General features: G+C 39.7%; 1 protein-coding gene across 4 annotated transcripts in view; it reads right to left on the bottom strand.

Annotated features, from left to right (window-relative positions):
* The window catches only part of LOC122822297 (voltage-dependent T-type calcium channel subunit alpha-1H-like), a 141285-nt gene that overhangs the window by 111625 nt on the left and 4677 nt on the right, over positions 1-24983 (bottom strand). Inside the window, exons 1-2 of one of the 4 annotated variants that reach the window (XM_044100855.1) lie at positions 23032-23453; positions 20852-21351 (exon numbers count right to left, since the gene is read on the bottom strand). In XM_044100855.1, coding sequence (XP_043956790.1) covers positions 20852-21327 — 476 coding nt within the window. In that variant the 5' untranslated portion in view covers positions 21328-21351; positions 23032-23453. Of the gene's footprint in view, positions 1-20851; positions 21352-23031; positions 23459-24983 lie in introns of those variants that run through there. The other 3 variants (XM_044100857.1, XM_044100858.1, XM_044100856.1) reach the window with 3 other exon arrangements.

Consider the following 24983-nt stretch of genomic DNA (forward strand, 5'->3'; position numbering starts at 1 on the left):
CTCATGTGGCTGCTCATACTTCCTCCCCCTCGCTGTGTACTATGCTGTAGCTAGCACAGCATAGCACACCCTGTTGTGAATGATCAGTCTAGATAGCATAGCTACCAATGATGGCAGATAAACAATTTTCCTGTAATTATATGTTGTTTCTCCACCATTAGGACATTTAGCAGTGAGTGAATGAGGTTGATTGACAGCGCTAAGACCTTCCTACTGATTCTGATTGGTTGTTTTGGTCAAAACATTGCATTACTTTAGCTAATAACAGTAGCTAAAGGAGGAGATGGAGGAGATTGATCTTTTCACAGATTATCTGACTCATAACACTGTCATGACATGGTGCCAGCTTTAACAAATATGGAGAAAACATATATTTTATTAAAGTTATGTTCTGCAGCTTGAATAAAATGCATCAACATAGCATTTTTTGAGAAGTCTGGTTTGCTTTATGTTTATTTCACATGTTGCCTTTGACTGTTGCTCATGGGGAGAGACATTTCAGTAATCTAAATCTAATAGAAAAAATTGAAGCAACCTACTTGCAAATTGTATGTGGACTGTTGGATGTAAAATTCATGAGCAGTAAATATTGTGCTAGTGTCAGTATTGAACCAAAGAAAGCAAGTTGCAAGCCTTTAAAATTGTGACGCTTTTTATGGGTCAAATAGAATAAAAAAAATTGTAACAGCAGCTGCGCACGGGGGGCCCAATCAAATTTTTTTGTCAGGGGGGCCCAAGATTCCTGGTGGCGCCCCTGGTGCTATGCTGCAGCACTCCAGCAGAACACTCAACTCTGTTCTTACTTCCTCCTCATCCTCTAGTGGAGAAGTGTTTGTTCTGTTTATCTTTAATCTTCATCACTTTCTTTCTTGTTCTAACATCACCTTTGTCTTTCTTTGCCTGTAAGTTCCCCGTCTTTCTCATCTTGTGTCAGTGCTTTGTTTTCCGCAGTTTTTTTCCTCACACGTCTGTTTTCTGTATTTCCTCTCTTTGTGTATGTTATTTCAGTGATCTTGTCATGTTTGAAGTTCCTGTCTCTGATCACTTTATCTTTTTAGATTTTTCCCCTTAGAAAAAAAATAAAAACCCATCATCCTCTTTGTTATGCCTCATCTTTTACCATACTCCCATTAGCCATGTTTACGCTGAAGCTGCGACTCCATTAACAGAAATTAATGGACTCCAATTTAGTGATTGAACCACCTCATTCAAGCACTTCGATCAAAATACCACGCCCATTGGGAAATGAAAATTTAATTTCTTGAACTCCTATTGCACTTTGATAGATGAAGATTCTGTTATGCAACCATTACTCCCATTACTGCCTGCTGTCAGGGAAGCTGATCAACTAAAGAAGCAAATCCAGTCAAGATAATTAAGGTAGTTTCTGTTTTTTAAGGTTCCCATTTGCTGCTGGCCAGGTGTTGAGAAACACAAAGTAACACTATTTATGAAATAAGTCAGAGTCTCTTTGTCCCAGCTTTTTTTGGTACATTTTTTGTAACAACACAAATCATATGGACCAGGACATGACACAGATCATCCAGCACCATCAACAGACAGCTCCACAGTAGTTTGAATCTAGCCCACTAAAGGAAGGTGTTGTTTGTTAGCATTAAGTGTCCTAGAATAGCCAATGTGTAATTTCTCTGTTAGTGGAAAAAATTGTCAGTCATTCCATACTAGGTTAAAATACAAGTGCTCTAGGCTCACAAGAGAAAACTGCTCTGTTCAGTCTCTCCAAATTTCCTAATTCATTGTGCTCAAATACCAACTAAAGATTTGCCGTCTAAATTCAAATTCAAGTTGTAGACTAGTACTGTCTCATTTGTTGGCCATTGTTTTTGGACTGATGGCTATAATTTGGTATCAGCTCTTTTTGCTAACTTTTGGCTGCACAAGTTAGCAAAAAGGTTGTCAATTTTTTCTTTCCATAATTTTTGTGAATATTTCTTGATTTTAGACATCAGTTGAAGTAATAAAACAATAGCCTTGTTTTATTACTTGATCTCAGTGGTTGATCTTTAATAATCTTACCCTGTAAGCATAATCTCACCAGGGCTTCTTAAGTGAATGTATTTTATAAATCACTAGGACTGGAAGTTGTTAAACTTTCTGCACAGCTTGAAAAACGTGCACCCAATAGTTGATGTTTCTTTTTTCAGCCAGGTCTACAGCAGTGGGCAGATAAGCTGATGAGTCAACATCGCCATCCCATGATGAGTTTTTTTTTTTTTTTTCTTTCTTTTTTTTCTTGTTCGTCTTTTTGTAAATCACTGCAGTAAGTCTAGCCTTACAAAATTTTAGCCGAGCTCAAAAATACCGCAGAGCACTCTGCGCTTACATCTGTGTGGAAATTCACAAAATTCCGCTTTTGTAAACAGACACGTTTCCAACAGTCCTACATAATGCTTTATCTGTTCAGAGGACCATGGCAGAAGACATGCAGACACTGGGGCAGTGTAAATCCTACTGTGTGTGAAAGCAACAAATATTATTATTATTATTACTTCATTAGACATACTCACATCTATTAGATCATTGTGGGGTTTTTTTTTCTTGCTTAACCCCATATGACAGTCTCCTCTTTAGGTAAGTGTGCCCTTCAAACAAGCACACAAACAAAGCCAAGTGAACCAGCATCAGTGAAAAATAAATGTCACATGCCTCCTCTCATGGCTGATATTGTTTTGGCCGTCGCAGGGGGTTACTATCAAACACTATCAACAAAGGCAAGCACTTTACTGGGCGAGTGGTCATCTTTTACTAGCATACAACCCCAGCCTATTGAACATACAGTTCAGCATATTAATTCATTCTTTCTTTCTTTATTTATTTCAAATTTAAGCACAAGTGAGTCCTCTGTATTTTGAGAAGGTCACAAAATAATAATAAAAAACTGCAACATCTGACACAGATGTATGGAAAACATGGCTGTGAACAAATATTCCCAGTTTCTTTACCCATATCTAACCTCTCCCCCCAGCACACAAACACCCACACGCATACCAAAACAAAGTGCCGCTCTCCATGTCAATTACCAAATTAGGAAAAAATATTCAGTATTCCACAGACATCATGTCCTTCCCATACACATGCATTTGATGTGCAATGGAGAATATATTTTAAGACTGTTGAAATACTTAAAATAGAAATAATAGGTAGGAGTGTGGTGAAATGTGGTAGTCTGCTATGTACTATAAAATAAATCTATTTTGCAGAATAAATGTGGTATTAGAAGTCCTGTTACTGGTCTCAAATATTTCAAACAACACTACCTCTCAACAGGAGGTTGACAGGTACCTAGAAGAAATTTATACGCTTGCTTTTTTCCCCCTCCAGAATCTTTCTCTTTATGCTGCCGACAGGAAATAGGTCGAAAAGGAGTTTTGGGGGATTGGCAATAAGAAATAAGAATCTGCACAGAACACTGAATACACTATCATCTTGCACCAAAATGGTTAATGTTAAGGGAAACTAATTCTTTAGCTGTGCAATCCTGGAATTAATCTTATGACTCCAGGTGTGTGTGTATGGGGAGGTGGAGATTAGGGTGCATGTAGCACCCTTACCTACATGCAAAGGTTTAGATTAAAGCCGTTGAGATGCAAGAGGAAATTCATAGCAATATTGACAAAATTTTGACAAAAAAATAAATATATAGCTAGCAGAGGCGTTTCCCAAGTGATCCAACATAACTTGGCACTAAAAATCTTAAAAACATATAAAACTACCTGAAGACCTGCAAAAAGACAATTGATTAATTAACCTTCTAACATTTAAATAAACAGAGGAGTGAATGTTTGATACAATTGTATTTTTATAAACAGACATACCTTCTTCACTCAGTTTTATGAACATTTTGCTGTGGTAGAGGCAACTTTCAAAACGATTCATCCTGTTCCCGTTCCTTATGCTAACCAACTGTGCACAACTTTGTTTTGATCAGCCAAATAAAATGCAAGAAATTAACACTGAAGTTTATGGTTCTGAAAAGACTAAATTAAAAAAAATAAAAAAACTCAAAAGGCAATGAAAGTCTTCATAGGGTTTATACAAATATAACATTTAAAATATTCATTATCCATGTTCAATACCCAGAGGCAGTTGTACACAAAGTAACAAGGACCATTAATTCAAAATGTTTCGTGATTATGGAAAACCCTTGAACCTTATCAGCCTTGCTACCGGATTGGGACTAATAATGTTCAAAATGTTTATGTTTCTAGTAACTGTTGAAAGGGCAGTTCAGCATTTTTATTTGACTATTATGCTGAAGCAATAACCATTCTCCACGTGATATAGTCCTAGTTATGCCTGAACCCAATCAAGTTTGTCTCAATAACAAACAACAAAAATATATCCCTAAAGATTCCTCTGAGTTAAAACAAGCCACTGGACTGTTAACAGCCTAAAAAATCCATTTGCTGGCATGAAGCTTAACAAATCATCCAGAAGGGTGCTGATCTGCTGCTGATGGCAAAAACAGACATTATCCTCTTTGAGCAATTAATACAGCATAAAGAACTGCATTTTTTAAAGACTTTTAACAAGTTTTCTGTAATTTTCTCTCAGGCTGCAAATGCCGATTTTGTACAGCCGATGGTCCTGCTGCTGGCGTCATTGAGAGATTCACTATTGAGAGTTTGCTAGTTTGGACTTAGCAAACGCTCCGATCCGACAAGCATCCTCATCTAGCTTCCTCTTCCTCACACATACCCACACATCGCCCTCAGCCAGTGGCTCTCTGATCTGTTTGTTAGCGCAGCATCTCATTAAGTCTGTGCTCCCGGTGCTCAGCGGTGCCAAAAGAGGGGTCCGTCCAGCGTCCGTGGCCACGCTGACACAGGGCCGCCAACCGGAACAAACTAGAGCCGGGCGCGATGCGTGGGAGGTCAGTCACACACACTCATGTTAGCGCTCCTCTGCAGAGCTCGGCGCACACACACACACACACACACAGTGTATGGTTTGCTGTAAAATCTGAGAACCAGACACACGGACACACAAATGACAAGTCTTGCACCAGTTTAGATGATCTAATACTGATTGCAACCCACAGACGGAGATGACATTTGGGCTTTCATAAATGCAGGGAAAGAAGCTCACACACGTTCGAACCACCGAGCACCGCTGATGATACGTTTTCGCATCCGTAGCTGGCGTTTTTAAAATGACTCATTGCTCTCACTGCGCTTGACTGCAGGTGAAACTTTTTTTTTTCTTTTTATCCTCAGAAAACAAAGTACATGAAGTCTGGATCTAAATGACAAACATTACAATCATGCAAAAGTTGCAAAGAGCTAGTTTTCATTCCGCTTCCCTTTGTGTTTTCCTACAGACATGTCTTCCCTGCAGCTTCAACGGAATAGCCAGGAAGAAGTTGTCAGATGCTAATATCAAATAAAAATGCTTACAACATCTAAACTAATGTCCATTAAGTCAATGAGGGTAAGTGGCTGTCTGAGTAAAGGGATGAATTAATAAATAGTCATAAAGCACATCACTTTGGAAGATATTCCTTCACTCTAGTCCCAGTTTTAAATGCTTGTCTGACTGTTTTTGTCTGATTATTATTATTTTTAATTGTTTTTTTTTTGTTTTTTTGTCAGTGTGCATATAGACACTGCTATAGATTGTATCTCTTTTTATTACAATGATGGAAAACATCCTGGAAAATGCCAACGTCTGCATCAGTCCTATCCTAACCGACTTCAAAAGCTTACCCTGTGACAAGGTTAGAAAAAAATCTGTTACAAGGCTTTTGACAAATTTTAAGTGGAGTAGTGGCTTTTGATAAGGGTGATGTGGATCAGTGCCCAGGGCATCAATCTGTCTGTGGCCAACAATAGTATGCAAGGATGAGACAAAAACACAAAACAAAAAAAAAACAAAAATTCAGCTGCTTCACAAACAAGATTTCATTTATTTATTGGGGCATTCATGAGACTAGGAATCAGCAATCTTCCATGACTGTTGGTTTATCAGATTGAATTCTTTTAGGCAGACATTATGTTGCTTGTACTATTGATTGTTTTTCCACCCATTGTTGTGTCTCCTACAAGTTTACTGAAAAGTAATAATAATAATAATAATAATAATAGTGTAAACAATGGCTGTTTGTTTGCCACAAACTCAGCCCACTAATCTAACACATGCCAAAAAAAAAAAATAGCTGGTTGTAAGAAGGAAAAGTCATTGGGAAAATCAGCATTTTGTGCTCTCAGAGGTCTTGGCTAATGGTCCCTTTGTGGCCATTTCCACCAAACTGGTTCCAGTGCTTCCCAAGCACACCAACACTAAACACTGGGGTCATGCTTTAAATCCTGCTGGGCCAAAAAGCAAAGAATTGCTCTCATCAGCAGCTAGGGGTCAGGCTAATGAGGAATAACAGCAAATGTAAATGTCAAAAGAGTCATCTTTAAAACTCATGAAATGGAGTTTGGTTTTTTCAGAAATTATTTGACTACTTTCCTTGTTTTATGTATTATTCCATGTTACCTCAAAATTTGGGGGTTTGCCGTGTTATTTCTGGGTATGATCTTTTTGCTCTCTGTTGTATTTAAATATTGAGCAACATTTTTTTTTTTCAGAAGGTTGAAGAAATACTTTTAGACAATGATCAAACATATGAATGTTTAAGTAATATAAAAAAGCCCCAAGATTTAAGAATATTTTATTCTAGATGTTGAGGATTGTTTCTTGTACTTTGTACACTGTTCTTGACTGTACCACAGAAGTATGTATTAGCTTCTAGCTAATTGTTCAACAGTCTCACTTTTCCCCAGACAAGCATATAACTGCTCAATTATAAAGCTACTTCATCTAAAAATCAAGCTGCTCAACAAATGGAAGGCCTCCCGCTCTTCAGCTGGGTCAGCTGTCTCACGTCCCTCTTTCATCTTGTACAAAGGCTCTCTACGTGTGTGTGTGTATGTGTGTGCATCTAGGTAAAAGCCGTGTGTATGTGATGCAGTTTTCATGTGTGCTTGAACTCTGATAATAGGGGTCCATTAGAACGCAGACAAGAGGCCACAGAGAGCCGCGATCCTTTATTACAGCCTAATGGACGTTAAACGGCAACGTCCCACATGCACAACAACCTCACGGCAGCAGCAAATAGGCAATGCCTGCAATAAGACAGATTACTCTCCAAGACGTAATTAAAGATCATCTGAACTGTCAGAATTGCAGTCAATTCATATTGACTTGGTGCTGTCCGCGACACTGCACGCCTGTTGAGCTGGGACAACAATGCCAAGTTAATGTGGAGCAGAGTAGATCAGCAACAGGGAGGACGGTTCATTGGGTTTGTTTTAATCACGTCCATACAGAGATGTGTAGCTTCTAGTTCTAATAGATGTACTTCCACACTCTCTTTCCCATTGTAGCCCCCTACCTCTTATCTGTTTTATCAGAACATATGAACCTTAAGTACATTCATAGGTTTTACATCTATGGGATTTGACAAAGTAAGGCCCAGTTCTAAAGTAGGAATAAAATATTAGACGACTTCCCTTAGACAAAGTTCCTTATGGGTAAAACTTAAAAGATGTGGCATGAAAATGTAATCAGCCTGGTTGAACATACCCTAACTCTTTTAGGGTATGTCTCTTCATGCTTCCTACATCTACAAATGTGTTGTTTTTTCCATTTTTGTGCATAAAAAGGCTGAATCTCAGTGAGACTGAATAGAGAGAATCTTTGAACAAGCTTTGAATTAGCATTAAGGCTAAATCATTCCATTATACCTTTAGGGTCATTGTCCTACTGAAAGGGAGACAACTGAGGCTTTCAGGGAACAAACAGATCCATTTATACATTGAATAAATTACACACAAGTAGTCTATTTAATAAATGTTTGATTAATGAAGGCATTTGGCAGCACAACATTTTTAGGGGTTTTAGACTAAAGGGGCTGAATGCACAAGAGACAATTAGATGGGATTACAATGCAGCCCTGCCTTTTTTTTTTTTTTTTTTTGCATAATACGTGAAGCAGATTGTTTAATGGGTGATGGAAGAAGTTCAAACCCCAACTTGACATGCTTTTGGTCAGATGCTTCTATTCAGTCATGCAGCATAAAACAAGCAGATGTGATGGCTCCTCATACATCGCACATATCTTTGGGAGTTCACTGGCAGTTCAGTTATCTCCTTCAATGGGTATGAAGTCAGCCAAAGAGATCAGACATGAGCAGCAGTTTGGGCTCTGAGCATGAAGGTCGACCTGGCCTAACAGTTCCTATGTTGATCACCTCTAGTGCTGCAGCCCTCCATCAGATCTCCATCAGGAACTTCAAAGAGAATCATAGCATGGTTTGAAACCCAAATTTATATTCGGTGCATTTTTTTCCCCCTTTCTTTTATTGACACTTAGGTGTTACATTTAAAGTACAATGAGCGACGAAAACTGCAGTATTGCCTTCAACTCCCCTCCCCCAGGCTTTATGAACACACACTCTTACTACTGAACAGTCATAAATATTACAGATATTGACTCAGCACTGAAACATGGACACACACACACACACGCATGCACGCACGCACACAAGCACACATATGTTGTAGGCCGGCGATCCTTCCCCTCCCCGACGCTCTAACGTGCAGCAGTGCTGTTCTGTTGCCTAGAAACCAGGTAGAGTTTCCAGCTAGATCCGCGCTGTCGAGAGAATCCCGCCATCCCAACTTCGCCCTCTTACTCCCTCCATGAAAACGCTCATTTATTCAGATGTGGTTATGATGTCCCCATCATTCCACGTACACAGACGATCCAGCTTGTTGCTTGTTCTACTCATCAATCTCCATCTTCACGCAAAGCTCAACTAGACAAAGCAGGGGCACAGAGCTGAAAGAGAGAACGAAAAGAGGCTGCGGATTTTAGGGTCTCTAAAGGGAATGCAGTGGAGTATCCAGATATATCTATTATACACAACTGCGCTAAAAGTATCTCTTATCTAACATTCACACAAGGGTGAGCACATCTGGCACAATAAGCAATCGTTATTTATTTTTTTATCCTCTGTTTAATTTTACCCCCAGCCTCAAATAGCTGAAATACACGAACATACCCAAATCACAAATAAGCGTTGTCTTCATTTGCTTTTAAGTTAATTCAAGCTCCATACGAGCACCAAAAAAAATCACAAAAACAGGAAAAGAGGCAGCTCTTATTAATAAAAAAGGAATATGCTTGGAAAAAAAAAATAAAGTTAATTGCGCTTCCTAAAACATCACAGTGATCTCCTATTCGCTCGCATACAAACACATAAAAAGACACACTTGGCCGTACTGTCTACATTGCCATGACAACCCTGAGCTGGATGCTGATGGGTTTCCCAGATCTTTTATTTATTCATCCACCTCGACATTACTCTTTCATTCGCACGCATGTGTATCTTTAAGCATATGAGCATCCATGCGTGCACGCCCTCACTTCCCTGGGCACACAGAGACGCGTTTTACAAGCCCGTCCAAACAGCGGCGTCAATGTCGCAGAGGAAGTCTGGTTTCCTACACGTCCTCGGCAGAGCTGATTGGCCCCGTGCGCAGATCTGTCGAGCTCTTGCTTCAATATTGTGATCCGCCCTTGCAGAAGAGTCCATTATGGTCAAGTGCTATGTCATTGCCTATCTTTTTTTTTTTTTTTGACAGTAATTTCACCCATCTTTCAATCAATAACGGAATCAGCAGCAATGTAAGAGCTGTTGTGGTAAACTTGTGGGGAAAAGGCAGAAAAGAGCACTAAGAAAAAACAAACATGCTGTTGCACATGGAACATTTTCTAAGCTTGTTAGGAAACCGTAGCACAAATTCTTCACTACAAGCACAACAAGGCAATTCGACATAAAAACATAACTGAGTGCTACATTGAAGATGTTGTACACAAAAAGAGATTTATGATCTCTTTAAGAATCTTTCCCCAACACCTCGATGCTGACCTCTGGACGAAGTTTGCATCCTCAACCATGATGTAGGGCAGCTCCTCTAAATCACTTGGTTTTTCACCTACAACTGCTGACACTCCATCTTCTCACCTCCTGTTTTATAGCCTGGGTAAATTAACTTTTGCTGGACTCAGTCCTCTTCCATACCTCTCCCTTTGCCATCAAGACATCACGCACCAACGGCCACCATAGTTTTATCCATGCATGTAGATCAATAAACCTGCAGGGTTCAATCCACTTCAAACACTGAGGAACTGACAGGAATGATAAAAAGGAAGAAAAATGCCCTGACAATTTTAGCAATAGGTCTCATGCTGAAAATGATCTATTTGCCTCACATGCCTGCGTGTGTGTGCGTGCGCATGTGTGTGTATATATGCAAATATAATGCAATAGTCTGAAAAGAAAAAGACATCCCTGCCCCCAATGGAGCAACATAAAAACATGAAAGATGGGAACAAATCAGTGCTCATGCATGTTTGAGCAACGCAAAAAGACCAAAGAAGGAGAGGTGAAGGAAATGAGGGCAAAGAAAGAGCAAACATTATTCAGCTGCAGCTAGAACAAGAGAGTGAGGAGGAGGAAGAGGAGAGGAGAGGAAGAGGGTGGGGGGCTACTTGAGAGTGGAGTTATGTCTTGATGTTGGAACACCACTGCATCCCCACTGCAGCAACCATCAACTGACAAAAAAAGACAATAGGAAGCACAACATAGCTGGCTGAGAGGAGAAAAGTGCGTGCTCATCCCTTACACCTGTGATTGGCTGAAAGCCGTGTCCAACTGACAGTTGACGGCAGCAGCAGCTTGTTAGAGCACACAAACTGTCCGGAAAGGGCTGCATTTAAATGACTGGATTCAGCTCTTTTCACTGCTCATGCTGGCCCTGTTCATCTTTCTCAGCTCAGCTCTTGCACAGAGTCTTCGGTCCTCCGAACGCCCAGAATTTCCCCTTTTATCCAGTTTATCCATTTCATTCTTCCCTTCTGCTCTTGTTCTTGCCTTTGTTTTTGACCTCCTGTCCTCCCTCTTTGACTTCTCTTGTCTGTTTTCTGTCTTAGACTTTCAGGCAGTTTTTTTCCTCAACTTTTGGATTTATCAATTTATCTTTGGCTTTCTTGTTCTCTTTTCTTCTTTTTTAGCCTCCCATTCAGCAGTGCACATGTCCCCAACTGGAATCGTTCAAGTGCAAGTGGAGTTATTTTTCCACCATCAAAGTTGTGATTTTTCTTTTTTCTTGGATTTGGACACATTCCCTTAACATTTTTTGGAAGATATTTTTATTGAGGGGTAGGATGGTGGACTGATGCATGGAAACACACAAGCAGACCATCACCAACAGGAGGTGCTTCCATAGCAACAGCTGCTGAAACATCCTATCCCACAATAACAATAAACCAATCAGTGCGGCAATGCCGCTACAGGGAACCTGAGTGATGGCTTGCCGAGTTAAAAGACAAACTGGGTAGCTGGAGCAGTAACTCTACAATGACCCTATTGGTTTGTTCTAGTTTTATGCCAGCTTTTGGTTTACATTTTGTCTCGAGTCTTCCATCACTCTCCTCATTGAGGTAAATGTTCTCATAGTGATGAGCAACCGCATGCACCTGGGACATGTCAAAGTAAGAGGCTGGATTAGTCAAGCTTCTAATAGAATTGTCAGAGGTGACAGTGAATGTGGTCTACTGGGATAGAAATAGGAATGTTTCTGTGGTACAGTTATTTTATAAGATGCTGGAGTCAGACAGTAGAGAAATGTTATGCAAAGCAGTGACAGTAAAGAGGATCTAAACAGAGACATAAAGCATGCAAGATAGTAACATACACTGCATTGCACAAGTATTCACATCCCCTGAACTTTCTCTAACATCTAACAGACAAACGTTCAAATCCATCTGAAAATGCCGCAGATGACACAACTGCAAGCCCACCCAGGAATGGAGCTACCCACTGACGACAACCATTCTGCTTTGTAAAATAGAAAATAAGAAACTCACCAGAGCTGAAAACCAAAACATCCTTACACAAGCTGGTAAGAACAGGACCGAAGAGACTGTCAAAATCATGTAATGCACAGTTTATAATGAGGTGGGCTGTCGCAGAAGTAGCATCCATCATAGCTATTGGATCATCAGAATCATCTTCTGGCTCAAGCATAAAAGGCTAAACCATTTACAGAAGGCAGGCTTCCTTAGTTGTATTATTCACTCAAAAATTGTGTTTGGTTAATAAGCGACTTCTGGAATCTGCCAGAAGTTGCTTATCCGGCACAGTGCTTACAAATAACCCTGAAACGTTAATGTTGAAGCCAGCCCTCATTATTAATAACTAGCTTAGCCGTTCACTTGCAGACATTACCTCTGTTGCTATTTGCTCTAATAAAGCCCATGAAATATGACTGGGAGGACAAGACAAAATAAATGTGCAGAAAACCTAAAGACTAATGACAAAGTGTGTTCAAGCAGTTGTTACCAGATTCCTTAGACTCCCTGGCCCCAGGAACAAGCAGCTACCTTCCTTATTCAGACTAGCCTTAAACCTCTGACAAAGCACCTTAATTACAATCTGACAAGCACGACTTGGCAAAGTAGCAGAAAGCGCTTTAAAATGTGTCAGCAATATTGACATGTTTTTTGTTTTTGTTTTTGTTTTTTACAGGCTTCTACAATCGTGGCTGGTAAAGCATGACTTTCTTCTTTCTTTTTACCAATGTTGTAACAATATAATCTGCGGTCCCTCCCATAATCCCTGTGGCAACATAAATTTAGAGAAATGTCTATCATCTGGCCAGACATACTAACATTGGGCCACAGTCATTTTCACATCAGACGCTCAGCGCCTTGGGCAAAAGTAAGGGTCATTGCCTGGACACGCGTTGTGTGTGAATGCGCACAACTCCCATACAGTCACTTGTAAGCACTTTGGCACACACACACACCACATTTACACAAATGAGAAGAAGCACTATTAGTTCCAGATCGTTTTGTGACGCAGTCTGTAAACATTGAGCAGAGGGATAAACAAAGATCCTATTGCACTTGAAGTAATCCCACAATACACACACCTTAACACCCCGCACACAGGGCAAGCTGGCTTCCTAAATGACTTGCATGCATACTTAGACATAAACATTATTAAACACCTGGAGGGGTACAAGTTATATTTGTTTATGCATTATGTTTAGCTAATGCACTGAGAAACAGAAATAATGTTCCCTGTTGGATTGGATATCGGTTCGCAAGAGAAAGCAAAATGAACTACTCTGCTGAGTCCTTAACGTTTTACACTCTTGTTTGACATTTTCTCACATTACAACCTGAAACTGTAACAGCTTTATATCCAGTTTCCTTTACTCCGATACCCCAAAATAAAATCCAACGCAATCTGTGCGTGGTTTAATCTCAGCATAAATCCCACTGCTCAGTGAAGGCTTCAGAGGAGGGGTGTCAAACTCCAGTCCTCAAAGGCCATTGTCCTGCAGTTTTTAGATGTCCCACAGGTACAAAACACTGAAAACAAATGGCTAAACTGCCTCCTTCTTGTGTAGATATGTTCTCCAGAGTCCTACTAACGACCTAATTATTCTATTCAGGTGTGGTGCAGCAGCGGCACATCCAGAAGTTGCAGGACCATCCAGGACTGGAGTTTGACACCTCTGCTTCAGAGAATTGGGAAGGACAGGAAAGTTGGTCAGAGTTCCTGGAAGGAAACCTCTCAGATGCTGCAAAACACTTGAGACGAGAGCAGAGATTCATTTCCCAGAAGACACTATAATATAATTTTCTTCAATCTAATTCATAGTTATGCAATACTTTGAGTTTTCCTATCACATAAAATCCCCCAAAAGCTTGCGGTTGGAATATGATCAAGTTTGAAAACATCCAAGAGGTGTTAGTGCTTTTAAATGGCATTGTTTAGAATTAGTTAGCACCAAATTGGTAGCCACACTCTGTGTGTAGATAGGTTCGTACGTCACAGAGACAGGATCCCTCAGTCTCTGCAGAAAAATGCACCTAACGACCCTCAATCTGCTGTTATGATGAGCACAGGCCAAATATGAGTCATTTAGCAAGCTGGCAAACACACATTGTTGCAATGCTTAATATAAATTGAGCAAGACAAATCATTTCGCCTGTCAAGGAGGGAGCAATGCGCAAAAGCCTGTCTTTTGTACACACGCCCTCATCCTCTCACTTCCTCATCAGGAGGCATGTCTGGGTGGCAACAGATGGACAACCCACTGACATCAAGGACAGCTATCATCATTCCTCACTCTGAGAAGAAAAAATTGGTTTAGGATGTAAATACACCGAGACAAAAAAATATATACATGTCTCTGAAATTATTTCAATGCATCATGAGTGACAGGAGGCGGGTTATGTCAAATTTGTCACCTGAGGGCAAAGTTGATTAGGGTTTCTTTCGTTGATGATGTGGTTTCTAAAAAGAACAGCTCTCCTTCACCTTGAATGATCCCACTGAAACAGCGTTGATTCTGCCAGCTGTCTTTCTAGATATGCGCAATCAATCAAAATTGCAAATAATATCCGAGATTGCAAATGCTTGAGTAATTTCTCACTGACATTGTTGCTACCAAAAAGTTCAATGAACACATCGGTTGCTTGAGATGTGGAAGTTTACCTTGTGATGAAAATGTAATGCAACTTTGACAACACGACAAGTTGGCACATACAAGGGAGAGAAGACCAGAAGCAAAAATGCTACGAGACTCTTAGCTGACCTGACATGTTCAGAACATGAAAGCATGAAATCCCATTGCAACCATTTTCCAAGTAAAAACATGAAGGTATTTGCAAAGCCCTAAGCATTTTTGTCCACAGGGCTCTCTGAGGCTGTGTGCCACAAAAGTCCGCCTGAAATTACCCTTTGTTGTGAAGATGAAGCAGCAATGAGAAATGATCAGGGCTCCCAACCTTCGGTCGCTGAGAGCAATACTTGTGGGCTTTTCACCAAGAGGTAACGGTAGCACTGATTGTTTATGAGACATCTGTAAAGCAATATGAAGATTACTGACCAGAGCAGAACAGGACAGACTAATTGCAGCCCAATGTAAACAGAAAATTGTGAACACATTTAATTTTATTATTGTTTTCACCTGAAAGAAAAAAAAAAGTTTGAAGAGGGATGTTAAGGTCCAGAAATGCAATAATAGAGACAGTTAACAGAGCAGCCAACTCAACTGGATTTCTACTTTTTTTAAAAGTTTTTCTTGTTTACTGATGGAAGATAAAGGTGCAACCAAAAGGCACTAATAGAAAATCTGTTCTAAATTTTTTTAGGATGACACACAAGGGTTTAAGAAAAGTACCAAGTTCCCATTTCTGTCCCTCCAGTTCTTTATGTTTGGATTTTAAGAGCAAAACCAAAGGTCAAGATTTCCATTTTTTAAGTAGATTTTATGATCACATACAAAAAAGGTGCACAAAATACATAGCCACCACTGTTTCCATAATCACATTGGAAATAACTGCTTTGGTGCAATTTTTTTTTTTCTTCAGTGCTCCTCTACTAATAATATACATTTTCTGCTGGAAGGAGTGTGACTGTCTTTAGTAACAATAGCTAAGATAAAATTTAGCAACTGAGCTGCAAAAGCTAACTGTAAGAAAGAGGAACAGAATAATGAAGACAAAATTTATAAAAAGAAAATGAGGACGAAAGGAGTTAACGGAGAAAGATATTGTCACTGGAATATTCAACGATAGTATCGCAAATGCTTGTTGTGTTAACGTCATGTAGATGTGTGAGCCAACAATCTTATCGCACACTAAGCAGAACCTTAGAAAACGATTGTCAATGGTCGCAATAATGCAAACAAATTCAAAAAGGTAACTATCAAAAAGAAGGGATAAAGTACAAGACCACATTGGGCGCCACCTCTGTCATCTAAGATCCAAAAATCAAGGCTACAATTCACACAGGCTCCCCAAATTTGGGCAATATTGGATTGGAAAAAATGTTGCTTAATCTGATGAGTGTCAATGTCAATTGCAGCATTCATTAGGTGGAATCAGAACATGACAAAAAGCATGGATGGATAAAGACTATTGGCAGTGTTGTAACGCCTCAGCCTACCAGAACATCGTTGTTGACTTAATTTGTCCCTTAGAGACCAAAATGTACCCGTCTTCTGCTGGCAGTTTCCTGAAGGACAGGACGAGAGGACAAATCTGTAACAGCTGTATGATGCTACCATGGTAATATAAATCAAAAATGTCTCAGGAATGTTTTTGGCAACTTGTTGAGTATGTGTCTGAAGAATAAAGGTCATTCTGAAGGCAGGGGTCAATCTGTAATTGCTGCCTGAAATGAACCAGAGAATTTTCTGGACATCTTCAACACTGACTGTTCAGCCCTGAGTGCATTCAGTTGATTATTGATGACGCAGAAATGCCATTAAGGTAATTGTAAGCAACTGCTGACAGATCCTAATTGCCACAGTGAATTAATGACTCACAAGTTTAATATTTTACCGTCACTTCTATCTAATTTTGATTTGCTTCAGTTTTTGATTTGCACCAAGAATACAGGTAGAATAACAGTTTCTTCTCTTTTTTCTCTCACCACTTTCACTGTGCCTCATTGCTGCAGAGTGAAGGTGCGTTTACAATTCAAGTAATATTTACAAAGTCTACTATGGACCACCAGGTTTGTAGTGTTTAGAATGGGCCGTAAACACACACCCACTCATGTAGAGACACATAGGAATTAAACACGGCTAGATATCCTTTGAGATCAGCTCTTATGACATACCCTGGTTCAATTCTTATACAAGCAGTTATAAAAGCAATAGCAGGCATATGACAGTGTGAGCCTTGCTCGTTAGCCATGCTCATGCATAAAAAGTATTCAACTCTCTCAACAAATTCAGGAAAAAAATATGTATTAAATCTTAAATATAAAAAGAAAAACAAAAAAACAACAACACAGGAGCATCTACTTTTCATCACAAGCATCCTAGTTAGCCATTACTCTGTCATAACAGGAGTGTGGAGAACAGGGTAAATTGGTATGCAAATGTTTTAAAAAGTTATCTTCTGAAAACAGTGAACATTTTGTCTTATGCTTTTCCTGGTGTCCTTTCAATAAGACGATAGCGAAAGTGCAATTGTGGCCCTAGTTCCCTCCAACTTTGTGGCGCATTGAGGAATCCTCATTGCTGTGCACTGCAGGTCAGCTCACTGAAATGTTACAACAAAAGCAGAATAATAGAGAAAGTAGAGATTTTGACAATTCATGGGCTTTTAAGTAAGGGCTGCACAATATATTCACTGAAATGTCTTTGTGTGAACAATCATAATATTGCTATCTACTCAAAGGAATCCAATATTTGTTGCCTGCTATTTCTACCCACCACAAAAACACACTTTGCTCACCTGATACAGATTTTAGTCAAGACCCTAAAGGTCACAGAGAAATTTGAAAGCAATAATATCCCAATCCAATTTCCCGACATTATGCTGCCCTACTCCTTACTTACTGAAGTCAAATGAGTGAGTGTTTGTGCAGAAAGCACAGTTGTAATCAGGGATCACAGCTTGAATGAAAATGATCAGACTATAAACACAGTGAAATTCAACGTCTTAGACATTTTCCTTGCAGTTATTTCTCTCAAAAAAATGGCAATTTACATAAAAATGTAGTTTGGTCACCGGTGTAGCATGTCACATTTTTTGGATCCACTGCAATGACTGCCAGGGCCCAGTGACTGCAGAATAAAAATAAACTTTAGAGGAATTTTATAGCAGGAATCATTTCTACAACCAATTAGGTGACCCTAAGCAATGCATAAAATTATAGCTACTCCAGTGGCCCTTTGGACAATTCACGGAGCAGACCCGCTCTGCAAAAAGGAAAATGATCCAGAACAATAATGCAAGCTACTAATAGATTTAACAGAGTTGTTTTTAAAACAATTCCCGGTACTAATATGTACTAATAAATATTTTTGCTTGTTGTTTTTGTCTTAGACTACTAATACAAAGCAAAATTCCAATACCCAGCATTAATAACAAAGATGATGTGTTTGGTTCTCTTGTTATTTTCATCTTCATACTAAGATGGTAAAAAAATTGTGCTACTTTTACACAAGACTCTTACCGTGATAATCTCATACTGACCTGAACATGAGCTAGCTTAAAGCCAATAAAGCACATAGCGTCAGTCTGCAGGTTACTTTGGTTATATTTTGGTAAAAGTAAAAATACTCCTCATCAGAATCATTGGTCATTAAGGAATAAAACAAAAAACAAATGCACCGCATAGAAAATATCCACCCATTGTCTATGGCCACTATCGTTGCCAAGTTGTCGGGGGTCGGTGCCTGTCTCCAGCAGCCATTATACTTTGTACATACCGTCAGCGCATCCCAGGGCAACACAGAAAGACCCAGAAGAACAACCATGCACATACACTCATACCGAAGGGAAATTTACTCACTCCGATTCATGGGAACAGCCATTTTTTTGGACTGTGGAATGAAGACAGAGAGCCCAAGAGAAACTCATGCCAGCAAAGGGAAACGATTTGATCGTATTTTAAAATATTTAATGTATTACATTTAACATGCGTCTGTGTTGCATACTTAACATCTGTAAACGTTGAATGTTTTCATAATCAATAGAAAGGCCAGTTTCGCAATGATGTTGACCTTTCATGAGCCTATTAAGACCTGGTGGACACAAAAACATAATACCGTAAATGTTTCAGACACTACCTAAGTGGGTTTGCACAAGCCATTAATCATTCAAAAGCCATTTGGATAAAAAATAGTAATACAATCAAAAAACCGAATAAAAATCTTTCACAACAAAATATGCCAGCCAGATACACTTTCTCTACCGCAAATGCACAGTCAATGTCATCACTCCCAGATTTATTGAGACATTAAAACACTGGATCTATACCAAGCTCTCCTAAGGAGGAGGGTCATGTATACTGACGGCTGACGTACACTGACCTATTCAGGCAGATCACCAATGTGAGTTTTTGACCTATGTCAAAAACATCATATCCTCTTCACCGTGTTGAAGAGGATATGATTCATCAACTGCACTTGCGACAGCTAATCAACGAAAGTAAACAAATCTTTGCATATAACTTTGAACTGATGTAACAGATGCTGTATGAGGCTGTTTCAAGGTTTTCATTCTGAGAGTTTGCGTACGTTTAAGAATATGGAAACACACAGGATATAAAAGACCCTCATTGTATATTTACTTCCTGTCTTCAGTTCCTACATCCTCTCAAACTTCAAGCAACTTGACGATTTGTCTCCAAACCTTTAGTCCCATAAAAACTCCAGACTGCCGTCACAATGAAACTCCAAACTCACATGCACACACATAAATACATAAAACATGCAATACCCCCCTGGGAAACCTTCGAAATGCAGTCATTCTACAGCAACAGGGTGCTACAACTGCATATGACAAAAAAGAGAAATTCCAGTTGGAAGGAAATATTTGGTTTACATTCTATAAACGTACATGTAGAAATAAAGAGTGTTGGTGTCAATATGAAAAATTACTTTAGCAGCAGTAGCATAAATGTTGCTTTTCTGTTGTAAATAAAAGTGATTACAATAGGTAACACAATTTAATTGTCATTGCCGTTTAATTACAGTGAGAATCTCATATCATATAAGTATAGCCAGGCATAAAAATCATTCACACCTCCGACCAAATTAAGTTAAAAATAGATGTATAACTTCACCAAAATGGTTCTGTGGCTGGAGTAACTTTTAACATTTTTAAGGAGCCCAGCCAGAGTCCCGACTTGGATTCATGAGAGAATCTGTGAAGGTCAAGATGATGGCAAAGGAGTCGTCCAGCCTCTAACTTGAAGCTTATCTCAAAATGCGTGTCCAGGAATTTTAATACTGGGTTGTTAATACAGGCTTTTGTAATTCATCACCAAGACGGGTATAAATATTTGTGTGCATGATTTTTTCAAAAGACGTCTATGTCATTAAGAATCTGGCACAAAGTTCTTGGTTTGACGGAAATTAGTTTACACCCAGATCTGTCATGGGGGATGAGGAGGAGGGAGGGGTGGAGGCGGACAAGAAATTTTCAGAATAACTACATATCTACATTCTTAGTAACTTTCAAATAGCAGACACACTGTAATGTATGTGTGTCAACATTGCATACACCACCCACCTAAGTGCACCCTGTGAGAAGTACCTGCAGTCATTAATCTTCAACTTCTTTTTGACTGCCGCCTTTGTTCTTTTTACACTCAGCTAAATTGTGGTGAAACGTCCCACAGCTGGATATCGCACAGGGAAACTGTCTAACAGTAAACATAAAGGGGTTCCTGTTAGCATTATATATAAAACTGAAGGGAGCAATATTGTTCATTCTATTAACATTTTTGGCAAACCGCAAATTGCTTGGTTATCGGGAAAGGCTGAGACGTAGAAAGAAATGGAGAAAAATAACAACAAACTGAAATCAAACATACAGTATAAATCTCCATGTAATTCTAGTTGGAAAGATTTTGCTGAACACAAACCACCGTTTGTAAATTTAACTTGACCTCACGTATTTGTACATTATTTCTTTCCACTTCAAGTTAATTTATTTTATGGTAATAAGACCAAATTACAATAAATCCCATTTTACAAATAGTTACAAAAATAAATCATTCTAATATACTCCCACCATAGAGTTGTACTCAAATCTAAATACAGCACAAAGGAATCCTCACTAAAATACAAAAGTTATCAAGATCAATTGATCACGTCATGCCCATTGGTGGAATCATCCAACAAACCACCAATGATTCATACAACCTTCATCACTATCAGGCAAACCAGGATGAGGACAAATATCTGGGCTTACCAGTCATCAGATCATGATCTCCAGCATATGAAAGGATATGGGTTACAGACCATGCGAAGACACCAGTTGCGGGGCCTCGTTGTTTGCTTCAGGCAGAAGAAGGCCACAGGAGTCAGGGCCGGATACGGCTGCTGCTCCTCCTCCTCGGACACGCAGTCCGGGTCGCGGATTGGAGCTGTGATGCGGACTCCCAGCGTAGGCCCAGCTTCCATTTCCAGCTCTGGCTCCTGGTCCTCCTCGCATTCCTGAACTTCGACGCTCCACTCATCTCTCCTTTGTCCTCGACCGCCACAGCTCCCTCTCCTCTTCTTCTCCACCGCCTCCTCCTTCTCTTCCTCCTGCTGCTTCTGCTCCTCTTCCCAGCCTCCTCCTCTTTGTCCTTTTGGGTCACCATTGTGATCTGGGGCGTCGGTCCTGTGGCCCGCTGATACAGAAAGCCTCACGTCCTCCTGTACCTCGCCCTGCTCCTGGCACGCTTCGTACTGAAAGCGCACTCTCCCTTCGCCATCAGTCATGATAGAGCATCAGGCAGAGCCACTCTAGAGGAGAGGTCAGAGGATTAGAGGTTGGAGGGAGGAAGGGAGTGGTTGATGTTCAGAGATCAACACCAGACATGCAGGTGGAGGAAGGATTGTTTGCAAAAAAGCAAAGGAGAGACAAAGTTAAAAAAAAAAAAAAAAAAAAAACGTGAGTGAAAGAGTGATCAGCTCAGTGCAGATAAATCACACAATGGGCCAAATAAACACTTAAACCATTCTGTCTATCAATCCCTTGGCAACACAAGAACTTGAGTCCAGTGAACGTACACAACGGCAGGATTTTACAAACCCCTGACACTTTTGCACAATCATTCTTCCAACTTAGCCAGTTTTTATATATCTAAAACCAACAAAGACAGCAACACCTTAAATTAACTGAAGTGTTATGTACAGATACAGATACAGAGATATCTAAAACCCGGGTAGCGGTTCTCCTTCTTGCAGGACAACAATTTTAAACATGCAGCCAGGGCTGAAATTCTGGGCCTTTCTTACCTGCAAATGTGTGTGATACAATGGCCCAGTCAAAGCATAGACCTAAATCTAACTAAATCTAACTAAAAATATGTACCAAGAGTCAAAACGTTCCTTTTACAGACATTCTTCATTGAATCTTACTAAGCCTTAGCTGTTTTGCAAAAGGGAATGGGTAAAATAATTTTTTTCAATACCCAAATCTCACAAACACCACTTACCAAAGATTTGCAGCTATAATTTCACAGAAAAGTTTTCTTCTTTCTTTTTTTTTTCAAAGTATATTTATTCTGAAGAAGCCCAAAGGCACTGTAGATTTTCATTTTCATAACTTTAGAAAACCTTGCTTCGATTTCTTCCCATCTCACCGTTATGCCCAATTTATCAAACATCCACTAACAACTAAAGTTTATGCTCACAATTGGAGGACATTTTAAAAAGTTAGCTAAGGCACGGTATTGATTTAAAAGAAATCACATGCTTTATTCATTCCACTCTCATATGAATTTTGACGTATCAGAAATGGCAGTGACACATGAACAAATCACTGGCTGTGAGATTTTTCAAGGCATCCCACATTTAGACAGGCTTTTTAAAGCGTATTGAGAGTCGAGATATTTTACTGCCACAGATTTACACTGTGATATAATAGAAATAGTAAAGATTTTTTATTATTATTATTATTATTATTATTATTCCTGACTCCTTTTCCCTTCCTGTTGCTATGTGATTGAACAGATGGACCGCTCTGTCTCTGATATACTGGAGGTTTTTAGCCCACACCATTCAGTGGTAGGCATACGGGAGTATGCGCCACAAAATGAGGGAAAAAAGCAATTTACGCCACACTAATCCCGATTATTAAAATAAATGGAATAGCATCAAGAACAAAACATTAGCCCTGATAATCCAGTAAAGCAGACTTTACTCTTTTGAAGCTTTTTTTTAATGGGCTTTTGTTCTGACATGAGAAAAGAAAAGCGCATTAAATTTTCCAACTCGTTTCATAAAGGATTTTTAGATCGCCATTAAAATGGAAAAAAAAAAATGTTTCAGTCTTTAAGTAACTGTGCCAAAGGAAACAACACCGGAGGAAAGGGAGCGCTCGTCATCCCTCTGATTCTTTTGTCGTGTGAAGTAAATTCTGGACTTGATGAGCGTTCAAAGAAAAGAGGCAAACGAAACAACTTCTTTGTTTTCAAATACCTTATCAAGACGGAATCGGGAGTTCCCATAAGCATGATCCGTGACTTTCCGACGTTCTAGTGCACCCAGCCTTTCTCAGCAACCTGGACCTTCCCTTTTCCTTTCTTTCTTTCTTTCTCTCCACACAGTGCGTGTCTTCCCTTTGCTCGTAAGTAATCAAATAAAAACAGTTAGTCCTTAAAAAAGAATCACGGACTGAAGTCAAAGAAGTCGCTTTAAGTGGTCCTCATCTGCGCCTTCAGTCAATTAAAGACGGAACATAAACCCATGCCTCCTATCTGCTGCCAGTTCATCCTCGCTGAGGAGTTGGTTACGCAGCGTGGAGCGGAGATGCGCGCGCGGGTGGGTTGGGCCGCGTGGGCAGCCTACGCCTGAATCCCCGTGTGGACGGTCTGACACGAAGAAACTTGGCCCAGGACCTGGAAGCCCTGACACGTGATTCGACGTCCGCTTGGAGGGAAAAAAAAAAAAAAAAAAGGTTTCTCGCAGTGAGACTCACAAGTACACATCCACGCGCGCGTTAAAAACACCCACCATGCTGTGCGGGGCACGAACCGCAGTGTGCAGTGGAGCAAATGTTAAACATGCCTGTTTTGAATCCATTATTGCGATCTCTAAGATTATGATTTGTGTTTTTGAGGGTTGAATAAAAATGTAAATTCTTACTGACGGTTTTAAAAAAAAAAAATCAAATCAAGAGCACAGAAACATTGCAGAGACATAGGGATAGAGAGAAATGTCTACACACAACACCAATCTACACACTGTGTATTGATACTGTAAGCAACAAGCTTTCTGAGGTGTTCAAAGCTTGGAATGTTGTTGCTACTCTTACTGCTTACTGCAAGTAATTTCACTTAATGAAAAGCAAACATACTTTAAACAAAAATGCACCAGACACAGATGTAATCCTACAGTTTATGTTAAAGTGAGACCTCTTGCTTGTACACAAGCTTTGTTGTTCTGATGTCATTTTCTCTCTCCTGAGCTTGTTGTGCCATCTGGAAATTAAGAAGGCAAAAGTACAGGCTGTATGTTGTTATTGTAAGCAACAAGCGCTTCCATATTGTTGAAGTATTGTTTTAATGCTTTAACTGCTTTCAATTTCTTCCCCAGTTTTCCATCTGAGCTGACTAACTGCTGCTTGTTAAGGTGGCACCAAGGATAAAAATGTCTGGGGTCTGCACCAAACAGCCATATTATATTGTGATTAAATTACACAAATGCTGCGCTTTTTTTTTTTTTTTTGATGGTATCAGAGTAAAGGGATGGAGTAAAATGCAAATCAGACCTTTTCATTCCAAGTCACAATTTGTGCTGTTTTGCATTAAGCGTTTACACAAGAAAATACACTAATGAGGTTGTAATGAGATAAGATGTGAAATTTTTAAAAAAAAAGATGTTTATATTTGTATGAGGTGCAGTATGTAACAGGAAATTATGTCTCAACATCCACATCCTCCAGCAGTACCTGGAGAAGTCCTTTCTGGTGTTAAATGTGGCATGCATGGTTTCACTTATTTTCAGCTGTGAACAAAAGCTTAGAGTGTGCTGAAAGATCAAGCTCTGCACCACCCGCCCCCTGACACCTGTCTTTCCTGTCTGCTTCTAGTGCATGCACAGTTGGACTCCTATGCTCATTACTGTAGGCTTGGCCCCAAAATGTCTCCTATGAGGCCTTAGATGATGTCGCCTTTGCTGTCACACCCTACACAGCTGCCCCGCGCTGCCCCTTTCAACCCTCACGTAACACCAATCTACTTGCACTATTTAAAATGTCTTAATGCATTCTTTGGTTCGACTCTCAAGTTATGTGCTTTTTTTTTCTCCATTTACCAGCCTTAAGCAGAGACTTAAATAAGGTAAATTCAAAATCTCAGAGTTCAACACTCTTATGAGGAACGTGTGTTAACAGGTTTCTCTGCAGGACATAAATGCAGTCTGTTGGAGTA

Source organism: Gambusia affinis, linkage group LG19, assembly GCF_019740435.1.
Source record: "Gambusia affinis linkage group LG19, SWU_Gaff_1.0, whole genome shotgun sequence".
NCBI classification, from domain to species: Eukaryota; Metazoa; Chordata; class Actinopteri; order Cyprinodontiformes; family Poeciliidae; genus Gambusia; species Gambusia affinis.